Here is a 26,378-nt window from a genome sequence, read left to right on the forward strand (position 1 = left end):
TCTGTGTGAATGGAGGAAATGAGCCCTTCTGGAGGGACGAGGGAAATCCAAGGTTTAAAAACACTTTAATCAGATCGGAACATTGTGTGCACTCTTCAAGCGTCCCACTTTGTTTTTGTTCCATTAGAGAAGAGCCAAACCCTTCTCAGAAGGGACCTGCAGCGCTTGTAGAGACCTGAGGAGGATCGCGTGGAAGGGATTCAGTCGGGCTCCTCTGACTCACCGCTAGGAATTCATTAGAAACAAGTGATCCGTTCAGACTCGCTCTGGAGTTTATGGAGCTGTTGCAACAGACACATTTCCCTGCGTGCATTGCATGAAAGTGGCATAAACTGTGCCTGGAGGCTGGGGATGAATACACAGCATTAATAGTTGCGTCAGTCGTTCTGCAGAACAACAAAACTCGGTTGTGTGGATGTAGCATATTTGAGGTAGGCAGGAATTAATGCAGCGCTGATGTGTGTAGGTCTGACGTACAGATTGAGCCTTTGTGAGGTTTCATGTTTCTCAGATTGATGGTAAACAACTGGGTGGCTCAGACTAAATGCTCGACTCTTAACGAATCTCTAAAAGTTTATGGGGACAGTAAATATGGATTCTGTGGTCTGTTGTGTGCCAATGTCTCCAAAAGCAAACTGATATTCAGGACTGTCAGGTTGTGAGTCTCTTTCTCCACTCCAGAACATTTTTTTCTGAAATATTTAGTTGTTTTATTCTATTCATAATGGCTGTAATTAAATAGAAATGGGCTACACAGTTATCCAGTAATGGTTACACTACCGCTAACGCCCTAACAGCGAGGACAGTTTCTTTTGTTTAGCGAATTAGCGTTTATACTAACCTTGAAAACATTTAGCGCTTTTAGCGTACCCTAAATACAATTTTCTGGAAAAATTCTTCAATGTGTTGAAATTTTGGTTATTGACTGTTGAGAATTTTTTGAGTAGTAGTTAGATGCTTATATTCATGTTCTTATTTTGAAGGGAGTGAAGAAGTTTTTTCTCTGTTTTTTGTCCCAAAAAAACTATATTGAGCAAAAGTCTAATGTAACAAACAAAAAAAATCAGAAAGACAGAGGAATACAACACTTACATGAACAAACAACCAGGGGTGTTAATTAATGCATACTTTAGCACTAGCTAAAGCACTAACGCAGTTAGATGTAGCGCTTTAGCATTTGTGGAACTAATGTTTATGATTAATGCTTTATGGTTAGCACAACTAACAAAGTAGTTAGCGGTGGCCACCTTAACTGCAGCCTATTCATCCATATCTTCTGTTGTATTTTGATTTACAGTGTTAATAATTACAAATGCGCCCCCAGATGAGTCCCTTCAGCTCTATATTTCCATTCTTATTGGCTGCAGAGCCTTTGAACTTGAACTGCAGACAGTAAAGAGCTGAGAAAACCAAGGAGACCCAGAGTTGAAGGACAGGTCATTTCCAGCTCTGCTTCGGCCTGCGGAGTCGGGTGAATTTTAGATTCTGGAAAGTGGTGAATATGGATTAGTGGTGTCCAGTTCCAGTTCTATTGGGTCTATGTGCTGCAGATGGTGTTATTAATCCCTCGGTATGAAGGCCAGTGAATGACTCAGCGATTTAAATCAGGTCTCCTGGAGCAGAGTCGAGTCTGAGACATGTTGGACCTCGTCCCTCAGACCCAGGCTGCAGAGCTGTTTTTCTGCAGCCTCTCAGCATCAAGGAACTTTGAGACGAACTGGACAAAAAAACAAGCTGCACATTTAACTTTTAACAGAAAGTTTTTATCATGTCTGATGTTTATCTCCTCAGTTCTCATTAAGTTGCAGCAGAACTTAAACTCTTAAACCGAGGTTTATATTACTGTAAGTCAGTTGAGTAAATGATAACCCAGTTTATCATGTGAGGTCTATGTAAATAACTGGTTACCATAGTGATCCAATGTACAGTACAGATGGGTGCCAGAGTGAAAGAGGTCTAAAGCAATATGTTCTGCATCCCAGCTGGGTAAGAACTGATGGAGGGTGAGTACCTTTTCCGAAGAAGAGAGGTCGGGTTAGGAAAGACCAGCTGAGCAAAAAAGTCATTTGTTTTTATTTTCTTTCAACTTTTATTGTTGTAAAAGGTAAAGGTGTACAAACTTTTTGCCACGTTTGGTGTAATTATAAAGCTGAAAGTACTGACAGATCACAAATAATTTACACAAAACATATATTATTTAGTTTTTTTTACCTTTATGTACAGAAAGCTAAAACTAAACATGGAATATTTTAATGAGAGAAATGAAGTAGTTTTATTTTTGGATATTTAGTTCATGTTAGATCCAAAATATAAAAAGTGTCTCACACTTTTGCCTTATTAAAATAAAAGCATAATGTATCGTTTCTGACATTTTCAGCATCGGTGCCATTTGTACTGTTCTTGAACTGCAATCAGAGGCCACACAAAGTCATTCCAAGGGCCACAAATGGCCCTCGTGCCGCACTTTGGACACCCTGGACAATTGGATCTGTTCCTTTAATGGTGAATCACAAAACTAACAAAAACCCTCCAACTGATTTTCAATTTTCAAAATGTTCTTAGTATTTGCTTTTGATCTTATAAACCAAAACTCCTAGCCCGTTAAACTGCGTTTTTTTTTGTAGCATTTTATACAGTTGATTACATAAAAACAAGATTTTATCTCGGCTTGCCAAACAGTGACTTGGTCTCTTTCATTCAGTGTGTATCTGGTGCATTCAAAGGACTCTTGCATCATAAGTTTCAGGAACTGGATCGTGTTTTGTCTGTTTGATGGCTCCTTGGAACAAGCTAACGTTTTCACTGTTAGAGCAACCGTTCCAGTTTGAGGAGCCGCGCTGCCAGAGGTGTTGTGAACCTGGCAGTGACGCAAATTAAACTTGTTTGAAACAATTTTAACGTCTGTACAGTGGTTTGTTCTGGCGCTAACCTGTGGTGTATGTTTGTGTGTCTTTAATCCTGCACAGACCGGGTTCTGGAGAAAGCCATGCACAAATGTGTCCTGAAGCCTCTGAAGAGCATCATTGAGGTGATTCTGCACGATTTCCAGGTGAGATTTCTGAAGGCGGTTAAATGCAATGGATTTTATTTTTGGGTGTCAGAGTAGAGGGGGTTTTCTCATTGCCTATCGCCTTCGTCCTGCAGGTGAACAGCGGCGCGCTGCAGCAGCTCAGAGAGAACCTGGCTCTGGCTAGGACCAAGAAGCCCCATGAGCTGGGGGTCGACGGGGCCGTGCCCCCCGACTCCGTCGCCATCGAGAAAATCCGCCAGAAGTTCCTGAACATGAGGAAGATGTACTCCCCCGACCAGAAGGTGTCGCTGCTGCTGCGAGTGTGCAAACTCATCTACACCATCATGCAGGACAACTCTGGTGAGCAGAACCACCATCTGCGGCTTCCTGCGCCGCTCTCCAGCTGACCTCTGACCTTTTCCCTGCTTTTTCTCGCAGGGAGGATGTACGGGGCCGACGACTTCCTGCCCATGCTGACCTACGTTGTGGCTCAGTGCGACATGCCGCAGCTGGACACTGAGGTTCAGTACATGATGGAGCTGCTGGACCCGACGCTGCTGCAGGGAGAAGGTTGGTTCTGATCGTCTCTGCAGAGACCCAGCTGAGATTAAATCTGACCTAATCTGCTGGCTGCCGAGTGTTCAGGCAACAAAATGTCTATTTTTTTATTTAAAAAGGATTTTAATTAATTGTTTCATATTTCCAGCATTTTCCAAAAATGGATAAATGAAAGTGTGCCAATTTTTTATCCCTTTGTCAAAATAATCGATTAGGGTTAGGGTTAGGGGTTAGTCCTAACTTTAAAAAGTATTTAAGTTCATTAAGTTAAAAAAAATCCCATCTTTGCTCCATTTCAGATGCAGACGCATCTCCATAATTTAGAATATCATAAAAAAGTTAATCTAAAAAATGTATTTAATTAAAAAATTTAACTTCTATGCAGCTTGATCACACAGAGATATGTTGCAACTGTTTTTTTCCTGTCATTTTCATTTTTATGACCTAGGGTTAATAAAAAAATATCATTTTGTTTCTCAGAACATTAAAAGGTCCGTAAGAAAGACAGCTGACGGTCACTGACTCCTACTGAAGAGGGGTCGGCCACAAACAGCTGTCTGCTAAAGAAACTGGTTGTTTGCAGAATGTTGAATCCCAAAATGTTATTACATAGTTTAGTGGAAGGAAAAAGTGTGCTAGTAATAGGTGCATCAACAACACTGACAACTATCAATCCATGCTAATGAGTTAAATTATTTTAGCTTAATTTCTGAAATAAATAAAGTTTTGATGATATTCTAGTTTGAAATGCACCTCTAGAACTGCAGCTTTTCTCATTTTATTTGATTTCTCTTCTAAAAAGTCAAAAAATCACTGATTCTCCAAGCTTATGTTTCTCATCAAATACAATTAAAAAACAATAGTTTAACAATGTGGAGGACAGTCTTAGGAGCTGAGCTTTTTGACAGCCTGAGGCAGAACGTTGAGCAGCGGTCCGTTGGTTCTGCTGCGGCGCTGTTCATCTCACGCCAGCAGGACAGGAAGTTCATCAGAACGCTCGTTTCAGTTTCCTCAGAAAGGAGACTTTCCACTGAGGACGGCCTTTCACAGGAACAAGACCATTTCTTATACTGAAATCGTTTGTATGAGCAGCTGACAAATATCTGACCGTTATGGATCCACCTCCATCTTAGTACAGAGAAGATTTCTGCTGAAATCAGCCAAGCAGAGGAAAATCCTCCTCAGCTACATGTGACATGAGTATTCACAAAGTTATTTTGCAACAACTTCTGTTTTCTACTGAACCCAAAAGCTTTCTGGCATCTTGTTTCTTTTTGTTTCTATTTAAATTGGCAAATTTGCATTTTTTTGACTGAGTCACTGATCTGTTTCCAAAATAACAGAAACTCCTGATTCCCAGATTTAGTTTAGCAGAAAAAAAAACTGCCAGCCATCTGATTTATGAATGAAAACTTTATCCCAGGGTTCCAGCTTCTGATTCACATTTATTGGTAGATTCTGTTGAACTCAAATCTGCAACACTCTGAAAATATTTGTTGCATTTGTTAACAAAAAAAATGTTGTTTTATCTAACATTAATTAGATAAAACAAAACATCTTAACAACCTAAATGAAAATTCTAATTGCGCAAAATAATTTCAGTCATGCAAACAAAGTGCGTTTTTCTAATTCACTTCCTGGTAAACCTGCACAAAACATAAAAATATGGATTACATACAATAAATATGCAGAACATTATGTGATATCAACTCATTTCCTTCTGCTGAAAAACAGAATCAGCAAAAAATAAAACAAGAAAGAAGAATTCAAATCCAAAACAAGTTCTGTCAAACATAAAAGAAACATGAAAGTTGTTTTAAACTTAGTTTTATTTTTCATACCACACTCATGACAACTTTTTTCTTTATAGAACTTCTAAAATGATAAAGTTTTAGAAGTTCTACCGTACTGCATGTGATTCCTAAAGGAAAACTTGCTTTAACTAGAAGAAATCTCCAGCAGAAGCAGAACGTGGCGCAGTGTAAATGGACCATCTGTCATGACCGACTGGGTTTTAAGAGGACAAAACACGTAAAAACAGAAAAACACAGGCGCGCTGATCCAGGAGACAGCTGAAAAGGAAAAACCTGAGACAGAACATAAAGTTCAATTCTGAAATAACAACACATAATACAGAATTGGAGAGTTGTAGGAGAAAATCATGTTTCCAATCGTTCCCATTTTTTCACAGGGTTTCTGAAAAAGCATTGCTCAAAAGAGCATCTTTTCTGATTTATCTAAAATAAATTATATTCTCAAAATATTTTCACCTTCAGTGACACTGATTGGCTGCAGCTCTGCGTAAATTAAAGAAGAGTTCAAGACTTGCAGCATTTGTTGCTTGTTGCTTTTATTGACTGAAGAAATAAACACTGTGTTTTACTTAAGAAACCTGAACCTTGAGAAAGAGACAATAAACCTGTCTAATATTCTTAACAGCTTTTTTATGAGTATTTGGAGTTTACAGCAACAAAAGTTCATCACCTCCAAACCTTTACTTCAAATAAAAAAACTGCCCTGAAATAGTTTTAAGTTGCTGGGGGTTTTTACAGAAATGCGTTTGAACCTACCCTTAACTCTATTTGGAGGCTTTTCCATGTCCGGTTTATTACGTCGCTTGAATTTCATTATTTTCTTTGACTTTTTAAACTCTTTGTAGTTTTTCCTGTGATTATTCGATCTTTGTTCTGCCAGATGATTTAGTGAGAATATCTGAGGTGTGTGCAGAGGAAGGAAAAGTTCTGAGCGTGTTAGGAAATACCGTCCAGTGTTTGATTTGAATAGACTGGAACTGATTCAGATGAGAAGGAATGGGCGTCGACCTCGCATGGTGAAATATTTTCCTATCAGAGTCGACCTGCGTGGCATGAAGGCTGATGTAAGGAGCTGGAGGTGATACGGCCTCAGACAGAACCATCAGACAGTTTCTGTTTGGAAGAAAGAACGTTTGAGCTTTTATTTCGTAATTTATGCGTCATCTGGTTTCATTTCTTTGTAAATTATCCGGTTGAGTTGTGGGTTCCTTATTTTGAGGCAGAAATTGTACAACAAAAATATGAATATAGAAAAAACATAAAAAGAGAACCACCTGCTTAAAAATAATTTAACCCTAAAAAAAGATGACAGGTGAAGTCAGAGTGCTTCTTATGCTCACCAAGAAGAAGATCTGGGATGAAATTTTCTGACCAAATTTATAGTGGAGCTAATTTTTTAGCTTAACGTTTTTCAGTGGTGGTCACCGCTAACTAAAAAGTTATTAATCATCAACATTAGTTCCACTAATGGAAGGTAATGCCAAAGCATTAACTTCAACCATGTTGATTCCCACCAGATGTCAAAGACAAACCATGTCCTACTATGTGACCTCAGCAGGATCTCCTTTGAAATCACTCACCTACCTGCACGGTTTGCAATGTTTCTTTTTAACAGACCTTCACTCATGGGTTCAGTTGTTTAAGTTAGCTAACTTAAAGCTAACACAGTTTAAGTTTGAATTTTTAATTGAATTAATAATAATACAACATAAAATCTGATATTCTTCCTTCTTTCTAGACTCATTCTTCCTATTTATCACTAAATTCTGAATGTTGCACCAGATTATTATTATTATTATTATTATTATTATTATTATTATTATTATTATAAGTGCTCTGTGTTCTGGCTTCATTTAGAGTCGCTGGTTCAGAGTAGAAATGTAAGCAAATCATTTTCAGGATATCCTGTTTTTCCTGTCAGAGGAGATTAATGTGAAATTTCCCACCTGATAAACTCTGCCTATTTTTGTCACTATTGTAGGATTGCTTTTGTTTTCTCCCTTCTTAATTACATTGAAAAGCTTTTCAACTAGTTTTGAGCTATAGATGCATTAGTGTACTGTAACATTTAATTCCCGTTCTAGCAAACTGTAAATAAGTGAAGTAAAAGGACCGGAAGCTACGCTAAGCTGCTTTGAACCTGTTATATCTGTTCTGCTTCAAAAGTTATTTATTTTGAACAGTGGTGTTAAAATCTGGTACTCTGAAATAATTATTGAACCTAATGAGAAAAGGTGCTGCAGACTTTGATGATTTTACTTCTCCTAATGAACAAAGCATGTCGGGATTATATAGGTCACTGTGACCAATATAATCTGACTGATCTGTTCAAAAGATAAAACTGACTCTGGATATAAAGCAGAAATATTCATATTCTTGTGTTTCCCTGCTCCTCCAGGTGGTTACTACCTGACCAGCTCTTACGGTGCCATGGCGCTCATCAAGAACTTCCAGGAGGAGCAGGCGGCCCAGGTTCTGAGCTCCGAGGCCAGGAACACGCTGCACCAGTGGCACCGCCGGCGAACGTCGCAGCACTCCGCCCCCTCTGTGGACGACTTTCAGGTACCTCGCCTGACCTGAGCCCACCTTGAACATCCAGGCAGTGAGTCCAATTTATACCGATTTGAATCTGAACTTTCTCTGCATCAGAAACGTGCATGAATGATGCTGTGTTGTAACTTCACTAACACAGCACCATGTGGATCAGATGATCTGCGCTTTGGTAGACAGCACCCCCTGGTGGAGTAACTGCATGCAGCGCTTTTATTTTGGTGTTCCTGCATGACAGATGGAAACTGCCTGCGTCCCAAAAGCATTTTGGATGTGTGTTTGGGATCATTTCCTGCTGGAACACCCAGCTGTGTCCAAAGTTAAACCATCTGGCCAAAACTGTCCCCCTGAGAGGCAAACGGGTTAGGATGTTCAGAAACTGGAAACTACCGGATTATTAATGCCAGTTTCCAATCTTTAAGTCATTTAAAGTCATTAAACACTGATCACATCAAGCTTGACTGAATTTGCAGATGTCCACAGAAAAAATGCAAATGTCTTCTGGAAAAATGTTGACCAAAGGAAGTCTATTTGGTGACAACACTGTATGTTCACTGTCAAGCATGGCGGTGGCAGCATCATGCTGTGGGGATGAAGAACAACCTTCAAATTAGAGATGCACCGATGCAATATCAATATCTGTATTGGTCCCAATAATGAAACAAATTCTAGATCAGATGTCTATGACAATGTGCCCAATCTATAAGGACAGATCTATTGAGTCTAATTCTACGCTTTGTGCTCTGAGCAACTTCATGCTTTATTATTTATGTTATATTTAAAATTCCTTTCTGCACTTTCTGAACCATTTGAAAGAAGATTTGCTGCAGTTTGCATGTTTGACTAAAGCAGTCAACCTGTTGTTTTTGTCAGTTTCAGTTTCTTCATTGTTTATTTTACATTGGCTGTTTTACTCCTAACTTCACTGACTGAACTAATTCAAGTTGATTTTACATGTTTGACCAGCTTATGAAGATATTTGAGTTATCAAATAAATTTCTAATTCGGTACTTTTGTGTCTTTGCTGAAAAAGAAGAAACACTTTCAGTCAATTCAGCTGTTTTTCTGCATCGGATCGATATCGACCGACACTAAGCCTCAGATATCCGCATCAGTACTGGAAGTGAATAAAGTGGAACGGTGCATCTCTACCCCAAATCCTTAAAGGTCTCATCAAGCCAACAGTTAGCACTTGCTTGTTCCAACAGCACAATGATCCCAAATCCAGACCCTACCTAAACTCTCCTTTGCTTCTTCATCAATCAATCAATCAAATTTTATTTGTATAGCACATTTCAGCAGCAAGGCATTTCAAAGTGCTTTACATCATTACAAACACAGAAACACAAAGCAACATAGAATCAACAATCAAAACACAACATTAAGTCAGGCTCCATCAATAAATTTGTAATTGATTACGTTTCAAATACAATCCTAAACAGGTGGGTTTTTAGTGGAGTTTCATCCATAGAAGGTTTACCTGTTACACTCCTGCTGTGTTATATAGAACAAAATACCTGCTGCTATTTTTATTCCCACTCACAATCACACAGTTTAAAACGATGTAGACGCATTTTAATGGGCTTCTGGCACCAGGCTCCTCTTTCACAGAATTTCGAACTGGGACTCCGCCGTCCCTCACGGATTTTTGTGCAATTCTATGGTACCTGTTAGTGTTTAGAATTTACAGGGTTTCCGTTACGCGCAATGACCCTCAGTCACTCGCCGTTTTTCTTCATGAAGCTATAATGTGAGTTTTCCTTCCACAGAACTTTCTCCGAGTCGCCCTGCAGGAGGTGGGTTCGGGCTGCACGGCTAAAACCCTGCAGGTGCAGCCGTACACCACGGCGGAGGAGGTCTGCTCCCTCTGCGCCTACAAGTTCAAGATCCCCGACCCCGAGAACTACGCGCTGTTCCTGATCACCGAGGAAACGAGGCAGCAGCTCGCTGCCGACACGCACCCCCAGCAGATCAAAGCCGAGCTGCACAGCCGGCCGCTCGCGCACGTCTTCCACTTCGTCTACAGGAGGGTGGACAACCTGAACCTCTGTGTCCCGACTCACATCAACAATGGGAACTGCCTTCAGATGAAATAGGGAGGGAAAGATGATTTGGCTGATTTGGAATGTTGGTGAAAACAGATTTCAGGATGTCTGGTGCTCTGAAGGACCTTTAAATGTCTGCTGAAACTTTGAAAGAAGACAGAAAGTTGGATATATATGCAGATGGATGTGGATGAGGGTATGAAGGCCTCCTCTTTAAAAGTTACTCTTACTGCTGTCCCCATAATTCCTTCTGAAAAAACCGAACACACTGTATGTTACTGAGAGCGGGCCCCAGATGAAAACATTAAATGTTTATTTAATAAATGAAATGATCTTTTGTGAAACTTGTTATTATTTCTCCACAGTTGCAGGTCAATTGTGGGTTATGTTTCTATGTCTAATTATTTTTATATTCTTTAAAGTGACTAAAAAGATTCTTATTCTGATGTGATGCAGGGGCGTTGATAGGATCCTGAAACGTTGGGGGGCTCTGCCCAGAAATAGCTGCGTTTTCAACAGCAGAATAGATTTCAAATACTCCCAACATGTTTTAGATCTCAGCCTGCTGCTTTGCTTTTATGAATATTAATAAAACAGAAATGTGTAAAATGATTGGTCTGGCTGTTTTTATTGTCTGAATAAAGAACAAAGAAAGTACATGTAATAATTCAACAAGGAATCAATGCTGACTAACTTCATCAATATTCTTTATAATTAATTTCATAAAGGCCTTACTTTGATTCCGTCTTCATATTTCATATATGTAGATTTTAGGCATGTCTATTTTGTCTTTTTTCTTCATCATAAAGAAAACTTTAGGGAGATCTTCAGTTTAACAGATTGTAGAGAAAGTTTGACTCCTTAGAAGAAGAGGAAAATATCATTCAGTAAGTAAAAGCAGTATGCCTTCCTGTCCAACCTTCCCTGAAATAACATTTCTTTCTAATGTTGGATATTGTATAAAAAATAAACATAACAAATAAATTCCTCACTAAACACACATTTAGGTTTTTTTCTGTCACTGATGGAAGAAATTTGGAAGATATAGACAAAATTGAAAGATGTAAGATCCAACATAAAGTATTCATCTTTTATTAACCATACATGTTTTGCTTTAAATTTCTGTTGGTAGTAAATGCTGACCTCAAACATTTGTGACCTTTACTGAAATTTAGACTTGGATAAAACCATTGAGAGTGAGTCTTATTCTGGTCTTGTTTAAATAACACAAACATTAACATTCTAGACGAAGATAATCAACCTGAGAAAATTAGGACACTGTATACTGTTTTTAACCAAGCAAACCCTCTTTAGAGATCTGCAGTGATTTACAGATCCCTTTTCTAAATATGTCAGATTATTCTTCAGTAGGCTAGACCAGGGGTGGGCAATCCTGGTCCTCGAGGGCCGGTGTCCTGCAAATCTTAGATGTCTCCCTGGTCCAACACACTTGAATCCAATAACTGAATCACCTCCTAAGTGCAGTCAAGTTCTCCAGAGTCCTGCTAATGACCTCATTATTTGACTCAGGTGTGTTGAAGTAGAGATGCATCTAAAAGTTGCAGGAGACCGGCCCTCGAGGCCTGGAGTTGCCCACCCCTGGGCTAGACTTTGCTTGTTTCCTTAAAATAATATGTGTTTAGCTTACGGTACAGCAGGTAAAATGTAAAAAAAAACAACAAAAAAAAAAAAAAAACCATCCAATTTTGTCACAATCACCCAAGAATTTCTAATTTGCCAAAGAAGATGGACACTTCTGAATCTTATAAAGTCAGGTTTATGATTACGTGATTCTTTGTATTTCTGGTTTTCAAACGGCACCATCTGGAGTCACATATTAGGGGGCAACACTCTTTAGTGTAACACCTGTTCAGAGGGGAGGGGTGTTAGAGAAATTAGTATACTGAGTGACGTTATTTTTGTGAGACAAAGCAATACACGTACATACAAAAGAAAATCCGCAGAAAGTTGTGAATGAAATAAATTAGTGTCACCATAACATGTTTTTTTAATTTTATTTAACTGATGTGTTTTCATTTTAAACACAAAAGAAAAACAGGCAACTTCCGCTGCCTCCTTCAGTCAAGCAGCACTCATCGATTTTCACAGCATCCGGATGTCCGCAGGAAACGCCTCACTGTGGAAATCCCTTCTTATCCGGATAGTGTGGAGATCTACACACGCTGGGGACCTAACAGAGTTTCCCGGGGCATCCTCCGACATGCCTGCTAGTAAATCAGTAAGAGGCTAACTGTGCAGCTCCTGCTGTCCTTAAAACGTGCCGGGACTGCAGTGGTACATGTAAGTTTTGTGTTTTGTTCTTATTGTGTCTTGGTTACGACACTAATTACTGTAGTGTATGATAAGCCTTTTGTAACGTTCAGCTAATTACTATCAGTTCTAAATCTAGTTAAAAGTGAAATAAGCTGATTTAACTGACGCAACATTGAGGAAAGTTCACAATTTTAGCCTGCTAAGGAAATGTTCCAAGTTAATTAATGTAATAAACAAAATACCGTTATAATAGGAGTAAGAAGTGATAGTATAACTTAAACATAGACATGATTAGTTTGTGCTAAAATACCAATCAGTGACACATTACTTTCAGTTTCATGGAATACCTTTAGAAATCACAAATGATTCATAACTGGCTACATGTTTTATGTAACATAAAGTGGCCATAAATGACAATAGATTAATGGCGATAATATTGGCAAACATTGCAATGACAGTATCAGGTGCGATTTATGCCTGTTTTCTTCTTTCTTCTTTGGTTAGCTGTTTCTAACCTGTAATTCTCTTTGTAACCTTTGACATTTTTGGCGTTGACATTTGTGTTTGGTGTGAGCGTTTGTGGCCGTGAAATGAACTCGGTGATTGTTCCTATGGAGAAAGTAGTCCCTTTGTGCCGGTTCCAGTCCCCCATCACGTCCATCTGTCATCGTGTCCCTGGGTAAGACACTTCACTGTGGCACCGGCATCAGCCTCGGTTCTGTCAGACTTCCTCTGATAGATCGATGTGACTACAGTCCAGTAGTTTGCCATCCTAAAGTAAACGTGTCTCTATACAACTTTTCCCTTTAAACATATACCGATATTGCAGCTTTGAGTATTGGCCGATACTGACACAATATCATATCAGCACGAATCATACATACTTTTATTACTTATTTTGTAGTGTGAAATGTTAGAACAGACTTGATCAAGTGATATTACTCAGAGAACAACAGTCAACCACAATAGGTATGAGAACAACTGGCCCATTTAATAATATCAACCGATGGGTCTGCTGCAGGATAGAAATCATGGAGCAGACTAAATACTGGAGCGGAGTGCTTCTGTCAGTGTGCTTATATCGGAGATTTCACATGCAGATCGATATATTCTGATACTTGTTTGACTGATATTGGACCGATTTCCGATATCAATATTGTATCGGACCACCTCTATTGTCTGTGAATGACCTAATAAGGTGCTACATAAGTCTGATGTCATTTCATTTAACTGGTTAAATATTACATTTAGCAAGAAAAACACAACTTAAGAATCCTTAACATATATTAACCAACAATTATTGCACTCCAAACAGTTGTTTGCTATGTGAATATTGACCGTATGGATCTTGCGATTACAATAGATTGGCGATATATTATGCAGCCCCAGTTTAGATGTTCTTCTGGTTAAATATTGATGAACTAATTAAGCTGTGACAGAGCAGGGACACATATAAAACATGCATACTGATTATTTCTAGTTATGAAGTTATAGTTTGAGTTTAGATTTTGCAGACAGAAACTGGAAGTCGTAATGACCTGAACTCATTCCATCAGTTTGTGCCTCTGCTGCTACTTCTTTGGTGTGGTTGAGTGCCTTTAGTTAATTTTAGTTGTATATATTGTGATTATTATTATTGTGTGTTTGTTTATTTTACTTATTGTATATATTTGGCTTTTTGCACGGGAGTTGCAATAGAAATTTCGTTGAATCCTGTTCAATGACAATAAATTCTATCTATCTATCTATACTGACAATGACATAACGTCCAAATGTTTTAAAAGTGTCGGGTATTAAAGGACAGCCGGGTTTATCTCCTGTGTCCAGGTCAGTCTGACTCTTGGCTTCTTCTAACTGATTACGTGCTGAGCCTCCTGAAACCTGTAGGTGGCGCTGGCTCTCTGTCTCCATTTTGCCTAGAAGACAGGTTGTTTGGTGCATTCCTACTGACTGTTTCTTCTCAGGAAGTGAACCGTAAATCTGGAAACACTTCCACATCCTGGCAAAAAAACACTAAATAAATGTGGCAGTTTTACATGTTTAATCTGAACCGTCTGTGTGGGCCGATTTTTAGCTGCGCAGTAACAACTAATAACGCCTAATACACAGTTTAGTGCTCAGAGGTTCACTCGTTCTTTTTTTTATGATGTCTTCACCACTGGAGCTGTTTAATTCAGATCAGTTTCTGCTTTGATCCCTGATCTGATCAACTCCAGCCCTTCTGTGTTTTTAATTTCCTCAGTTTTCATCTCCAGCCAGCTTGTGTTTTTCCTGTAATATATCTGAGACGTTTTCTGCTCCACGCTGCAGCATTGGAAAAACTTCTTCCGCCCCGACTCGAAGTCTATTCATTTCTATTACCCAAAGTCAAACTGATCTGCAGCTTTGAATTAACACATTTTAAATTAAATTTGTCATTATTCCACTCATTTCTCCAGAACTTTATTTTACATACTCAGTGCATCTATAAAGCTTTCACATTGCTTCACTTTTCACACATTTTATTCCAGCTTTATTACAAATGGTATTAAATTAATCTCTTTCCTTGGGAATTTATTCACAAATCAGGATGATGTGGATTTAAGTTTTTGAGTGTTTTACAATTTTTTTAAAAATAGAAAGCCAATAAATAAAGTTTATGTAAGTATTCATACCCTTTGAGATGAAACTCAGACTGGAGTTTCCACTGATCATCCTGGAAATGTTTCTGCAGCTTAAATGGAGCTCAGGCTTTTCATCATAACAAGTTCTGCTGGATGATAAATTGTTGTTTTGAGACATTTTTCAAATAATATATTGATATTTGGCATAACATGGCAAATTCACACTCTCAAAGACCAATAAACTTAAATTTTGTAAAGAACACTTAAGACTGGAACTGAAAGATATTTTAAATATTCAAAATAAAACCCAACAACCAAAAACGATAAATATAACTGAAATAAAACGCACACACAACAGAAACCATAAATACATTTAATTATGATGTCTTTATAAACAAAACTGCCCTTCAAAGATATTAATCATCAAGGTCATTTTACTTTATCTTGCTATTATTTGATTTATTGCTTATTGGAACAAGCTGACCTGTGGTAAATTCAGCTGACTGGCTGGATGGACTTGAATCGAGAAGGCGCACACACGCACACACACACACACACACACACACACCCCTGCGCGCACACACACACCTGTCTATATCAGATCCAGTAGTTGACAGAAACACGAAGCATGAATTAAAGGAAATATGTGCAAACCTGAGAGACTCAGATCTGGGAAAACATCCAGAAACATTTCTGCTGCTTCCAACATCCCAGAGAGCAACTATGTTGATATATTGGTGCATTATTTATGCGCAGGACCCTACATCTTCTTTTTCCCAAATATCCACTTTGGTCTGAGGTTTTATATATAATCATTTGAATGATATTTAGTGGAGTTTTTGTGTGGATTAAAGGCCAAAACGCATAAAAATGTATTAATTTCCCAGATATCCAGCTACGTCTCAACTAGCTTTAAGTCTGACTGTGATTAAAAATGTTTCTCAATATTTTCTGTCATTTGTAATTTCTTTTTTAGAAAAGAAAGTGAGAATAAAAATTATTAAAAGTGTAAATTGGATTTTATTTATAATCTGTCACACAGCTCTAATTACTGTTTTTTTTTTTATCACACATCATCTCCTTGTTGTGGCAAAATTCACCAATATTATTGCATTCGCCATTTGTCTTAATAGCTGATGGCTCTAATTACACAAATAAATTCCTCTGCTTTATGTTCCATATTTCAGCTATGATATGTGTCCTGCAGCCGGCCTGTGAGTCTGACCAGTAACAGGAGACTACAGCATCCGTTTTTGTTGAGACTGCCTGAACTCAGCAGACGTAACTCTGTGGTGATTCTGTGGTGAAGTGCTTCTAAAATGTCAGCTTTGGAGCTCAAATGTTCATCTTCCGCTTCTGTTTGTACACTGAAGTGTACAAACACTAAAGTGTACAAACAGAAGTCACTAAAGTTCACTCTGCGACTCTAACCTCACTGTACACCGCTGTTTACTACAATTCAAAACACTTTATTTTGTTTTTTGTTCTTGAAGCGCGTTCAGCTCTCTGGTCTGCAGATTGCGTCTTGTTTCATAAACACGGCTGTTTGTTGTTTCTGTTTCCTTCCAGGTTTGTCTCTCGCTCCCTGATCAAGATGTCGACTCCCAATCCGCTGATGAGGCTGGAGCAGCGAGCGGCTGAGGCCGACCAGATCATCGAGTTTCTGAAGCAGCAGGTCCAGCTGCTGAAGGAGAAGGCCTGTAAGAAGCTCATCCTCACGTTAGCAAACACAGCGATGGTGTGAAAAACTGTTTGCACCCGTCACGCTTTCCTATTATCTGCATGTTTGTTCCACTTCTGTGTTTCAGAACATCAAACTGATTTATATATTAGTCAAAGACAACACAAAGAAACATAGAATGTCTTTATTATTACGCAACAAAAAATCCAAACCTTCATGATCCTGTGTGAAAACAGGATTTAAGACTTTTAAAGACCATTATGGATGGAATTTAAGACCTGTATCTCCAAAGAAATATTTTAAAGTTTGTTTAACAAACAAAGCTAGCTAGCTAGCTAACAAGAGTATGTTAGCAGTGGGTCACAGAACGTAGTGAAAACCCCCCAGAAAATATACAATTAAATAGTCCTGCCAAAACAAAATTTAAGACCTGTGATTCAATATTTAAATGAATTTAAGACATTTTAAAGGCCTTTACTTTATATACATGAATTTCAGACTTTTTAAGACTTTGCGGACACCCTAAACCCAGTAACTGGTTGGGTAACTCTTGGCAGCAACACCTGCAGTAAAGTGTTTGTGATAACTGGCTTTGAATCGTTCCAGCTTTGGAGGAATGTTGACCTACTGGATGAAATGTCGTGACGTATTGAGCAGCTCACCTTCACACTGTTTATTCTGTTTATTTACTTATTTATACAGAGACAATGCAGCATTTCATGAACCTTTTGGTAGGAGAGATGCAAAAAATGCTGATTTCCACCAGCATAAAACCTCACAGGGCTGGTTTTTCACAATTGTTTTACTTCTACTTTAAAGGATTTGAAAACTGCAACGTCTATAAATAAATGAAGAAAATGTGTAAATTTCTTCATTTAAGAAGAAACTGCGCGCAGTTATATTTATTTAAGAAAAAGTGGTTCAGCGTTACGGAACAAATAAGCACAACTGAACAGTATAAAATATTTTCAGCGTCCTTGTTGAACCAAAAATGTTTCCAAATGATTGATAACCCATTTTTTTGGGAATGAGCGTCTCCTCTTCCTCCTCTTCCTCCTCCTCGACCGGCGCTTCAACATTTGAAAGTTTTTCATTTCTCTCAGCCTCACCGTCTCTTTCACTTCTTACAGGCTGCATAGGGTGAAGTCATGTGACTACAGACTGTACACACAGCGCAGCGCCTTAAACAAACATGAACAAACTTTTACCTTCATACAGCCAAAAAGACACAAACAAATTTTCTTTTTTTTAAAAACACAAAAAATACTTACTTGAGCAAATTGACGTTGGTCGTCGTCATAAATTTCAGTTTCGGTTCATTTCCAGTTTGAAGTTGGCCACTTGTTTTTTTTTGCAGAATTGTTGTAATTCAGGCACATTGGAGGATTGGAGGTCATCACTCTGCCACCCCCGTGTTTCACTGTTGGTTTGACGTTCCTTTTCTAAAGTACGGTGTTACTTTTACACCAGATGTAACGGGAGACGCACCTTCCAAAGCCTTAAACTTTTTTCCCGACAGTCCAGAGACTATTTTTCTCAAAGGTCCTGGAGATCATCAAGATGTTCTGGGAAAACTGAGACGAGCCGTAATGATCTTCTTTCTCAGCAGTGGTTTCATCTTGAATCGCTGCCATGCAGGCTGTTTTTATCCACTTTTTCACACAGACACATGCAGGTTAAACACTTTCATTTAAAAACTGACTTTTCTGTTTGCTTGTGGAGTTTTTGGTTAATGCTTTTTCACATCACTCTAAGGGAGCGGTGGGCTCTGATTCAGATCCGGAAATATGATTTCACTCTCATTTTAATTTAAATTAAAGCATCACAACATACTCAATGTGTGCAAAATGATAATTTTATTTAAATTTAGAGTCATAGTGCAGATTTGTCTAGAAAGAAAGGTTCCAGCTTTTGATTGAAAATGGACGTTCTCTACGTCTATTATTTGGTGAAAAAAGGTTGAATTGAAAGGTGAGCAACTTTTATTTTAACATCCAAACCCTTCTACGTAATTTATATATTTAAGGGTGTTTTTGTTCCAGCGGTCCAGGCCAGCGTGAGAGAGGAGAAGAGACTGACGGCGGAGAACGCCAGGCTGAAGAACGACATCGAGGGGCTGAAGAAACAGCTGCTGGAGAGAGAAAAATGGAGAGGAGGTATGTTGACTCGGACTGATGAGGACAACATGTCCGCCGGTAGTTGTGCATCTAACATGGGTCGACCTTTTCCATGAGGGATTTGCGGGAATAAAATCGGTCTGGAAGAAATAAGTTGTTTAATTGGGTAAAATTGGAAATCTTCAGGAATGTGTTCCAACACACTGGACACAACGTTCTTCCAATCGGGACCATGCTTGATTGCTTAGCTCAATCACACATAGATAAATACTGTCAGGGCTCCTCTGATCTGGTTTAAAGATTAAAAGACTAACTTTATAACCCGACTTCAATGCCCTGCAGGGAAATTATCCATCGGTTGCTTCAGTAAATCCTCTTGTGATCAAACAGGGTTTCAGTTCACAGAGAAGTCCGACTTTGTTCCATAACTTTAAATCTGGAGTCAAGTGGCGCCTTGTTAAAATTTCAAACTCGATGCAATACTAAGAAAAGTACTAGACACTTTTTCTCCCCAGTTGAGAGCAAGGCCTCGATGTGATGCTAATATTTAAACAGATTACATTAGCTTATGTCATCTGGGAAGATAGATTAATTAATGCTCTTTCTATAAAATTACAATCATGTTTTAAAAATGCAGAATTTCTGTAATTCTGATGTTTCCTCCTCCCACTTGTTTTAACAACTCCATAGAGTCTTTGCTGTTTTAAGAATGGATCACAAAACAAGTTCATCATGAAGTTATCTTTGAAATATTCACACCAACAGGGGAACGTTGGTGCATTTCTTTTACTTTAAGCTCCTTTTAGATGCACATGTCCTGACATCCACCAGGGGGTGCTGCGGCGCCCCTGCATCCCAAAATCTCACATCCAAACTTCAACTGTTGAGTGTGAAGGAAAAGCTCTGATAGTTTATGTTTTATGACTGAAGTTAACCCAAATCTGGTAATATTATGGGCCAATTTAAGAAAAAGTATTGTTTAGCAACTAAATAATATGCACAGCTTACAATAAACTTTTACAAGGAGTGCTCATGAAAGCACATGAAATCACAGGTTGTGATTTGGCTAGCACCACACCCTGAAGATTCAAACTTATGTCACCAACTCAGCTCAAAGTTTGCATCACTTCAGTTCTTTTAAAGTCTTAAATCTATAATTTCCTCAAACTAAAAGGAATAAACCGCAAACCACCAGTGTTCTGTGTTTGTTCCTATGTCGACTATCAGTGGGTTTCTGGCTTGACTCCAGTGCATCAAAGAGTCACAAAAGTTGAGTAGTTCCTCTTTTTTGTTTTTGCCAAGAAATAAGTTTCTATTAACCGTCAGAAAAACACAGGAAACCTGAAGCTTCTGCCTGCAGTTTTAGTGAACCGGATAGTTCAGATCTTAACATAGAATTAAGGTAATTGAACGCATCGTGGCGACGGAGGCGTTCTTGCAGACCGATGTTTGTCCGACTCCGGCTCTGCATGTTGTGGTAGTTCAAACATGAGGCGCCCCAAATGACGGGTCATTTCTCCTGGAAGGCTGAGCGCCGGCCGCCGCTCGTTGTTTTCCGTCTTCGCTGCCCTCCGCTCCATCAGCGGCGACACGCTGTCATTTAGAGTGTTTGCTTCAGGCAGCCGTCCTCCCACTGCCTGAGTAAATAAAACCGCTCTGGGTCATTTAGCTGGTCCGGATGGTGCAGCCGTCTCTGCACCGGACTGGACTGTCTGGACTGGACTGGACTGACTGAACCGGATTGTCTGAACCGTCTCTGCTGCTGTTCTCCCTGCAGTGCGGGACGTTGCCATGTCGACGGGTGATGCCAGTGCTGATGTGGGTTCGAAGCCCGCTCCTCCCAAACCGTCTGCTGCTCCACCCTCTGGTTCCCCGCCCGCTGCTGCCCAGAACCCCCAACCCAAAGACGAACCCAAGAAGAAGAAGCAGGAGAAAAAAGGTTGGTGGAGGAAAGTGGAGGAGGTTGTTGGGTTTTGATCAGTGGAGATGATTGATTATGGCTGAAATGACTAATGGTCTCAGCTTCTGTTGGTTTTATTTCCTCTGTTTGACTCCAGGAAGGAAATCAAAACATCCAGAGATTCTAAGATCAGAGAAGCTAAGAGCAAAAAAGTTTTGTTTATTTATTAATGTTCAGATTTATGATCAGGCAACAGATTGTTACAGGCTCCGTCCATTCGTTCGTTCATCCCTTCCTTCCTCCCTCGTTTTTAACAACTATCCATATATCAATCATGAATTCATACTGAGTCTATTTTGTTTAAACATTATATCTGAGTTAAAAAGGACTGGGATCAGTGGAAACATAAATTGGGGAAAGTCCCGGCGTTCAGTCAGTGATGTTTGGTTTTGTTTGTGTTATTCAGTTTTGTTTGCTGCGTCTCATTCTGAACATTTCTGACGTCTTTACCATCCTGAAGATCCCAGCCTGCAGACTTCAGTGTAATTTGTGCTGGAAGACCTTCTCTCCCCCGGCTGTGTTCAGGTGGAGACGTTGTTCTGATTATCGTCCTGGAAAAGGAACCGCTGAGGTTAACACAAGGCCTTCCTCTGGCCATTCATCAATCCGGTCTGGTTCCAGTTCTGGGAGGAAATTTAATCAGATTCCAACAAAAATGTCCTGCATTGTTTCAAGTGGTTTTTAATTTCTGTGATATGTATGAGGCCAGTATCAGTTTGGGACCCATTCATCTTTTTAAACAAATATTTGTATTGATATGCACAATTATAGAGCATGAAATCAGCCCCAGCTGCTCGTCTTTTGCCACATTCAGGCCAACCTGACCTTCCTGCAAACCGCCTGGTTTCATGGTTTTTACTGGAGTTTTTCTGCTTTCAGGAGGTGAGAAAGCAGAGAAGAAGGCAGCGGCTCCGAGCCAGGAGGACGCCAAGGTGGACGTGTCCCGTCTGGACCTGCGTGTTGGATGTATAGTCACAGCTGAGAAGCATCCGGACGCCGACAGCCTGTATGTGGAGCAGGTGGATGTGGGCGAGGCGGCGCCCCGGACCGTGGTCAGCGGACTGGTCAAGCACATCCCTCTGGAACAGGTACGCAGGCTGAACCGACTGCCTGATCCTCGTTAAACACAAACGCTTTAATAACAGTTATTAAATATTCATTATCATAACTCTAAATTATTCGGAGGATTGAACCCAAACTGCTTTGAACAGATAAGTTTATGGACTTGAAACTATTAAAGTATTGAAGGAATTTAATAATTCTGAAGTACTAAAGTGTCCTTTATAACATTTGTGTTGGTCTAAAATAAATTAAATTTGGCTCTGCATGTACACATCTATAATTTCTGAACTTCTAGCAGGTACCTGAACATTTTATGCAGTTTATTAAACCACTAAACTCTGACAAATCAGACATTTAGCGATAAATCTGTTGGTCATCTCCTGGGATGAACCTGAATACAAAACGTACAGAAATAATTATGATTCCGTCCTATAATAATTATAAAGCCTAGGGCTGCAAGTAAAAGTTATTTTAATAATTGATTAATCTGTTAAATATTCTGACACAAATTGACACATTTTTTATTTAACCACTTTATCTTATTTTATACAATATTACAAATACAATAAAAATTCAAATAAACAAATCAATTTAACTACTTTTTCAAATAATAAAATAAAAATACTTTACTGCCTAGAATGCAATAACATAGCATTAATTCAGAGGCATGAGGACAGCTGACCAGCCGGGTCTTTGTGTTGAAATAATGTTGACAGGAAATGTGAAAATATGAGGTAATTATGTTACTGGAAGACATTATTTATAGATCAAGTCGCCTGAGCCAAGTGTGTGTCAGAACAGTTATTGAGCGAGTGTGTGTGAGATAAAAGTCACAAGTCACACAATATTCTTTGTTCACAAATATAAGCGCTAACTTCTTCCTCAGTGGATCTTTGATACAAACCTGTGAAAGTGGGACTGTAAATCAGCTTTTAGAGTCGCACCAAGCAAGTGGTGAAGCTTTAATCCCTGGAGCGAACGCTGGTGCAGTTCTCTCTGAAAACAGCCGTCACAGAGGGACCACATGGTGAAAGACGGCGTTCCCGATCCAATGGACACATTGGAACTTATTTAACTATCCGGCTTTGTCGTTCATCACAATATTTTTATTAAAAAAAAAATACTAATTAATTTTTTTTAATTCATTACATTTTTTATGTGTTAAAATCTATGTAATGAATTAATCAAAATTAACAATAATAGTTTGTTTCCCAATAAAAGTTCCTATTATTGGACAGTTCTTGTCTCTGGATACTTTTTGGTTCATTTAACAGTAGTTTTGTTGCCAAAACTACTTCAGGATGCAATCTTCTCTGTTTCTTAATCATAATATATAATAATATTTTTCTGTGTTGCTGCAGAGACGCAGCAGACTGTTTCTGTCCGGATCGGTCTGCGGATCAGTCGGTAAATCTGCAGCGAAATTCCTGTTTGACATCCTGGTGGACAGATTTAGATAAACAGCTTATTACCGTCAATCTGTCCAGCTACCAGCAGTCAGAGACAGGAGGTGATACATCACTGGTTTTATGTCTGTTCTGCTGACCATAATTAAATTATTGGCGTACGTCTGGATCCCAGGACTTGGACTGGATGATATTGGGAGGAGTGTTTGGGGAATTTTCAACCATTACTGCTCAGTTTAGAATATCTGGTGTGTTTATGCAGCCAAAATTGTCCACAGAGGAAAACACATCAGTGTTTTCAGATTTATGTTGTAATATCTGAAAAAATAACATTATTTTATGAAATGTTTTGTCTCTGCCTCAATGAAGGACATTTTGGGAATGTTTGATAAGTTCCTGTTTGTTTCTCCTGAAACGGGGCGCGGACAGAACCAAAGAACTGGGTTCCAGATTTCACTTAATGTCTCGGTTTCCTCTGCAGATGCAGAACCGGATGGCGGTGCTGTTGTGTAACCTCAAACCGGCCAAGATGAGAGGTGTGGTGTCCCAGGCCATGGTCATGTGTGCCAGCTCGCCAGACAAAGTGGAGATCCTGGACCCTCCGTCCGGATCCGTCCCCGGGGACAGAGTCAGTGTCCAAGGCTTTCCAGGTGTGTGTCCGTCCAGAAGAATGGGAATCTATGGGTCATCAAGCCTTCCTCAGTGTCCACAAATAGTTCCTATCTTTAGGAAATGAGGGGTGCCATTAAAGCTTTCAGTTGGCAGAAATGACATCATGGGTTTGAACGCTTGAAGACGCCACAGAACGGGTCTCTAAACCCATCTCAGGGTTCTGTTTGCTGCTGTTTCAATGAACTGTGACTGGTGGGCTTAACGGCCAATCAGACTGTAACCTGACCGTCTTGTTGCAGTTTGCTGAGGAAATGAGCGTCCTAATTATTTCTTAGGTTTGATCCAAGTGAACGAGTTTTGAAAGGAAACCACGTCCCGTTGACTTCCTGTCTATTAAAGCAACCTGCAAAGACGACAACAGGTGCCCATGCCCTCCATCCTGCAGCTTTTAGGTGCATCCCATCTCCAGCACACCTGAATTCAATTAACAGCGATGGAATGATGAAGGAATTCCTCCATTTAATTCAGGTGTTGGAGCAGGGATACAGCTGAAGTTGCAGGATAGAAGCTTTCTAAGAGAAGGAGCAAGCTTTGTTTTCAGGATGAAACCAGGAAGTTGTGATCCCTGCGTTTCCAACTGCTTCCTTTCAGGCTGTTCTTCTTCTCTTCAGCTGATACTAAACACATGAGGAAGCATCACTTGTAGTTGCTCTAAGAAAACAGAGATCTTTGCACTTCAGCCCTGTGAGTTTGCAGAAAGGGCAGCCAGATGTCATCAGTCTGGGATATTAAGATGAAAACCAGTAGTGGGCACCGTTAGCCAAAGAGCTTGTTGCACTCACCCTAAAGCCCTAATCATAAAAAGTAGTTCTGCTATCGCCAAAGCACTCCACCAACATGACATTTAGTGAAAGCTAATGCTAAAGAGCAACAAAAACATGGCATTTATTGAAAGAAAATTCTAGACTGCTTTGATTTTGTTGTAATTAAGTAATTATTACTAATGCTAAAGAGCAACACCAGCATGGAATTTAGATAAAGTGTTATTTCAGTTGTGTTTATACCCTCCGAAAGTAACGAGGTGAACGTGACAAAAGGCTCTCAAAAAACTTCATATGTGTGAATTTTTCTAGATTTCTCCATGTTTTTGTTTAATTAACACTCCTGGCTGTTTGTTCATGTAAGTGTTGAATTCTCTGCATCCCTCATTCTTTAGTTTGTTGTTTACTCACCACTTGCTCAATAAAATTTCTTGGAAGAAAAGAGAGGACAGGAGAAGAAACGGAAGTGCTGCATAAACAGACTTCAAAATAAGAGCATGAATATAAATATCTAACTACTCGAAAAGTTCTTAAGTCTATAGAGGAAACTTCAACGTAGATGTTTAGCCAACCTCAAGTTTAGAAAACAGCATTTAAATTTGCGCTTTGCTTATGGACAAATTAATTTAGGGGAATCATTCTCATACGAATGATTTAAAATCCTTCTTTAGTCATGTTCTCATATAATAACTGGAACAGTCTCTGGATGTGACTGCAGCCTCAGAACACACAGCGACGTTGCCATGTTGTTTAAGCTGCAATTTTTTTAGTCAATAGGAAAATTACAACATATTTAGGCCAACATGTTCAACTAATTGGATCCCTCCATGACTCTTGTAAAAACAGCAAAAATACATGGAGGGTTTTTGCTCACCTCCTGTTTACTTTCTTTTCCCCCAATAAACCCTGCAGTGTCAACACACCGTCTATAATTACTCACATTTCCCAAAAGGTGAGCGGTTGCAGCTCACTTTTTCTGCCTGAAACGGCCGAGGATGTCTGCTGGAACCCAAACATCAACACAAGTTCCCAATTAGAAACTCTTTCAAGCTTCTGATTTGATTAGCTGCAAGCCAGCCTCCAGAAATGAAACACGGTTAAATGAGTTTTGACAGATGCTAAAGAAGATCAGAATGGTGGGATGAGAACTTCACCTCTCCGTTGGGTTTCCATGGTTTGGATTACCGCTGAGAACAAACAGGCGTTTTATGAGGCCGAGGCTCAAATGGAACATGACGGAAAGTCAAACTAAGTGTATTGAAGTTGTGTTCTCCGCAGGTTATACAAGGAGGGGAAAAAAGTTCTGGAAGCAGGAACCAGCTGTTTGCTTCAGGAGAACTCGGATTCAGACTTTGTTTTCCTCCGTTTCAGGTGAACCAGACAAGGAGCTGAACCCTAAAAAGAAAGTGTGGGAGCAGGTTCAGCCTGAGCTGCGCACCGACGACCTCTGCGTCGCGACCTACAAGGGAGCCGCCTTTGAAGTGGTCGGGAAGGGAGTATGCAAAGCCCAAACTATGAGCAACAGCGGAATCAAATGAAATAGCAAAGCTGCCTGGAATAGCTCGGTGTTTACTCTGCCGATGACCGCAAATGGTGATGAATGAGAGGAAATGCTTTTAAGATGTTTAATAAAGCATTTGGATTGAGCTGTGCTGAGTTTGTGTGTCCCAAGAATCTGTCCCGTCACTGTCGCCTCCAAACTGGATCCAGTCATGGCCCATAAAATGTAATCAGGACAGCAGCATCTGTGCATGAAGTCTTCTCTCCTGAGGAACATCAGCCTGATTGGGCTTTGATCTTCAGGCTGTAGGACCTAATGAAAGAGACCAGGGAGAAGTCTCTGGGCTATTGGAACAGATTATTTA

The 26,378-nt window shown here is 39.5% G+C and overlaps 2 protein-coding genes across 6 annotated transcripts in view; both read left to right on the forward strand.

Moving 5' to 3' along the window:
* The window catches only part of LOC114145113 (ras and Rab interactor 2), a 36,829-nt gene extending 26,240 nt beyond the window's left edge, over nucleotides 1–10,589 (forward strand). For 3 of the 4 annotated variants that reach the window (XM_028018507.1, XM_028018508.1, XM_028018510.1), the window contains 5 exons: nucleotides 2,967–3,049; nucleotides 3,145–3,370; nucleotides 3,449–3,580; nucleotides 7,781–7,944; nucleotides 9,702–10,589. In XM_028018507.1, the coding sequence (XP_027874308.1) occupies nucleotides 2,967–3,049; nucleotides 3,145–3,370; nucleotides 3,449–3,580; nucleotides 7,781–7,944; nucleotides 9,702–10,028 (932 nt within the window). In that variant the 3' untranslated portion in view covers nucleotides 10,029–10,589. Of the gene's footprint in view, nucleotides 1–2,966; nucleotides 3,050–3,144; nucleotides 3,371–3,448; nucleotides 3,581–7,780; nucleotides 7,985–9,701 lie in introns of all 4 variants that reach the window. The other variant, XM_028018509.1, reaches the window with a different exon arrangement.
* A 1,537-nt stretch (nucleotides 10,590–12,126) lies between these two features.
* On the forward strand, nucleotides 12,127–26,159 carry aimp1a (aminoacyl tRNA synthetase complex interacting multifunctional protein 1a). 2 transcript variants are annotated; one of them, XM_028018513.1, is made up of 7 exons: nucleotides 12,127–12,278; nucleotides 16,424–16,554; nucleotides 18,578–18,691; nucleotides 20,430–20,591; nucleotides 21,492–21,700; nucleotides 23,562–23,730; nucleotides 25,885–26,159. In XM_028018513.1, coding segments are annotated over exons 1-7 (954 nt in total). In that variant the 5' UTR covers nucleotides 12,127–12,276; the 3' UTR covers nucleotides 26,052–26,159. The 2 variants fall into 2 exon arrangements, with proteins under 2 accessions (XP_027874314.1, XP_027874313.1); XM_028018512.1 differs by lacking the exon at nucleotides 12,127–12,278 and adding an exon at nucleotides 12,815–12,930.
* The last annotated feature ends 219 nt before the right edge of the window (nucleotides 26,160–26,378 follow it).

This window comes from Xiphophorus couchianus, chromosome 5 (assembly GCF_001444195.1).
Source record: "Xiphophorus couchianus chromosome 5, X_couchianus-1.0, whole genome shotgun sequence".
In the NCBI taxonomy this organism is placed as follows: Eukaryota; Metazoa; Chordata; class Actinopteri; order Cyprinodontiformes; family Poeciliidae; genus Xiphophorus; species Xiphophorus couchianus.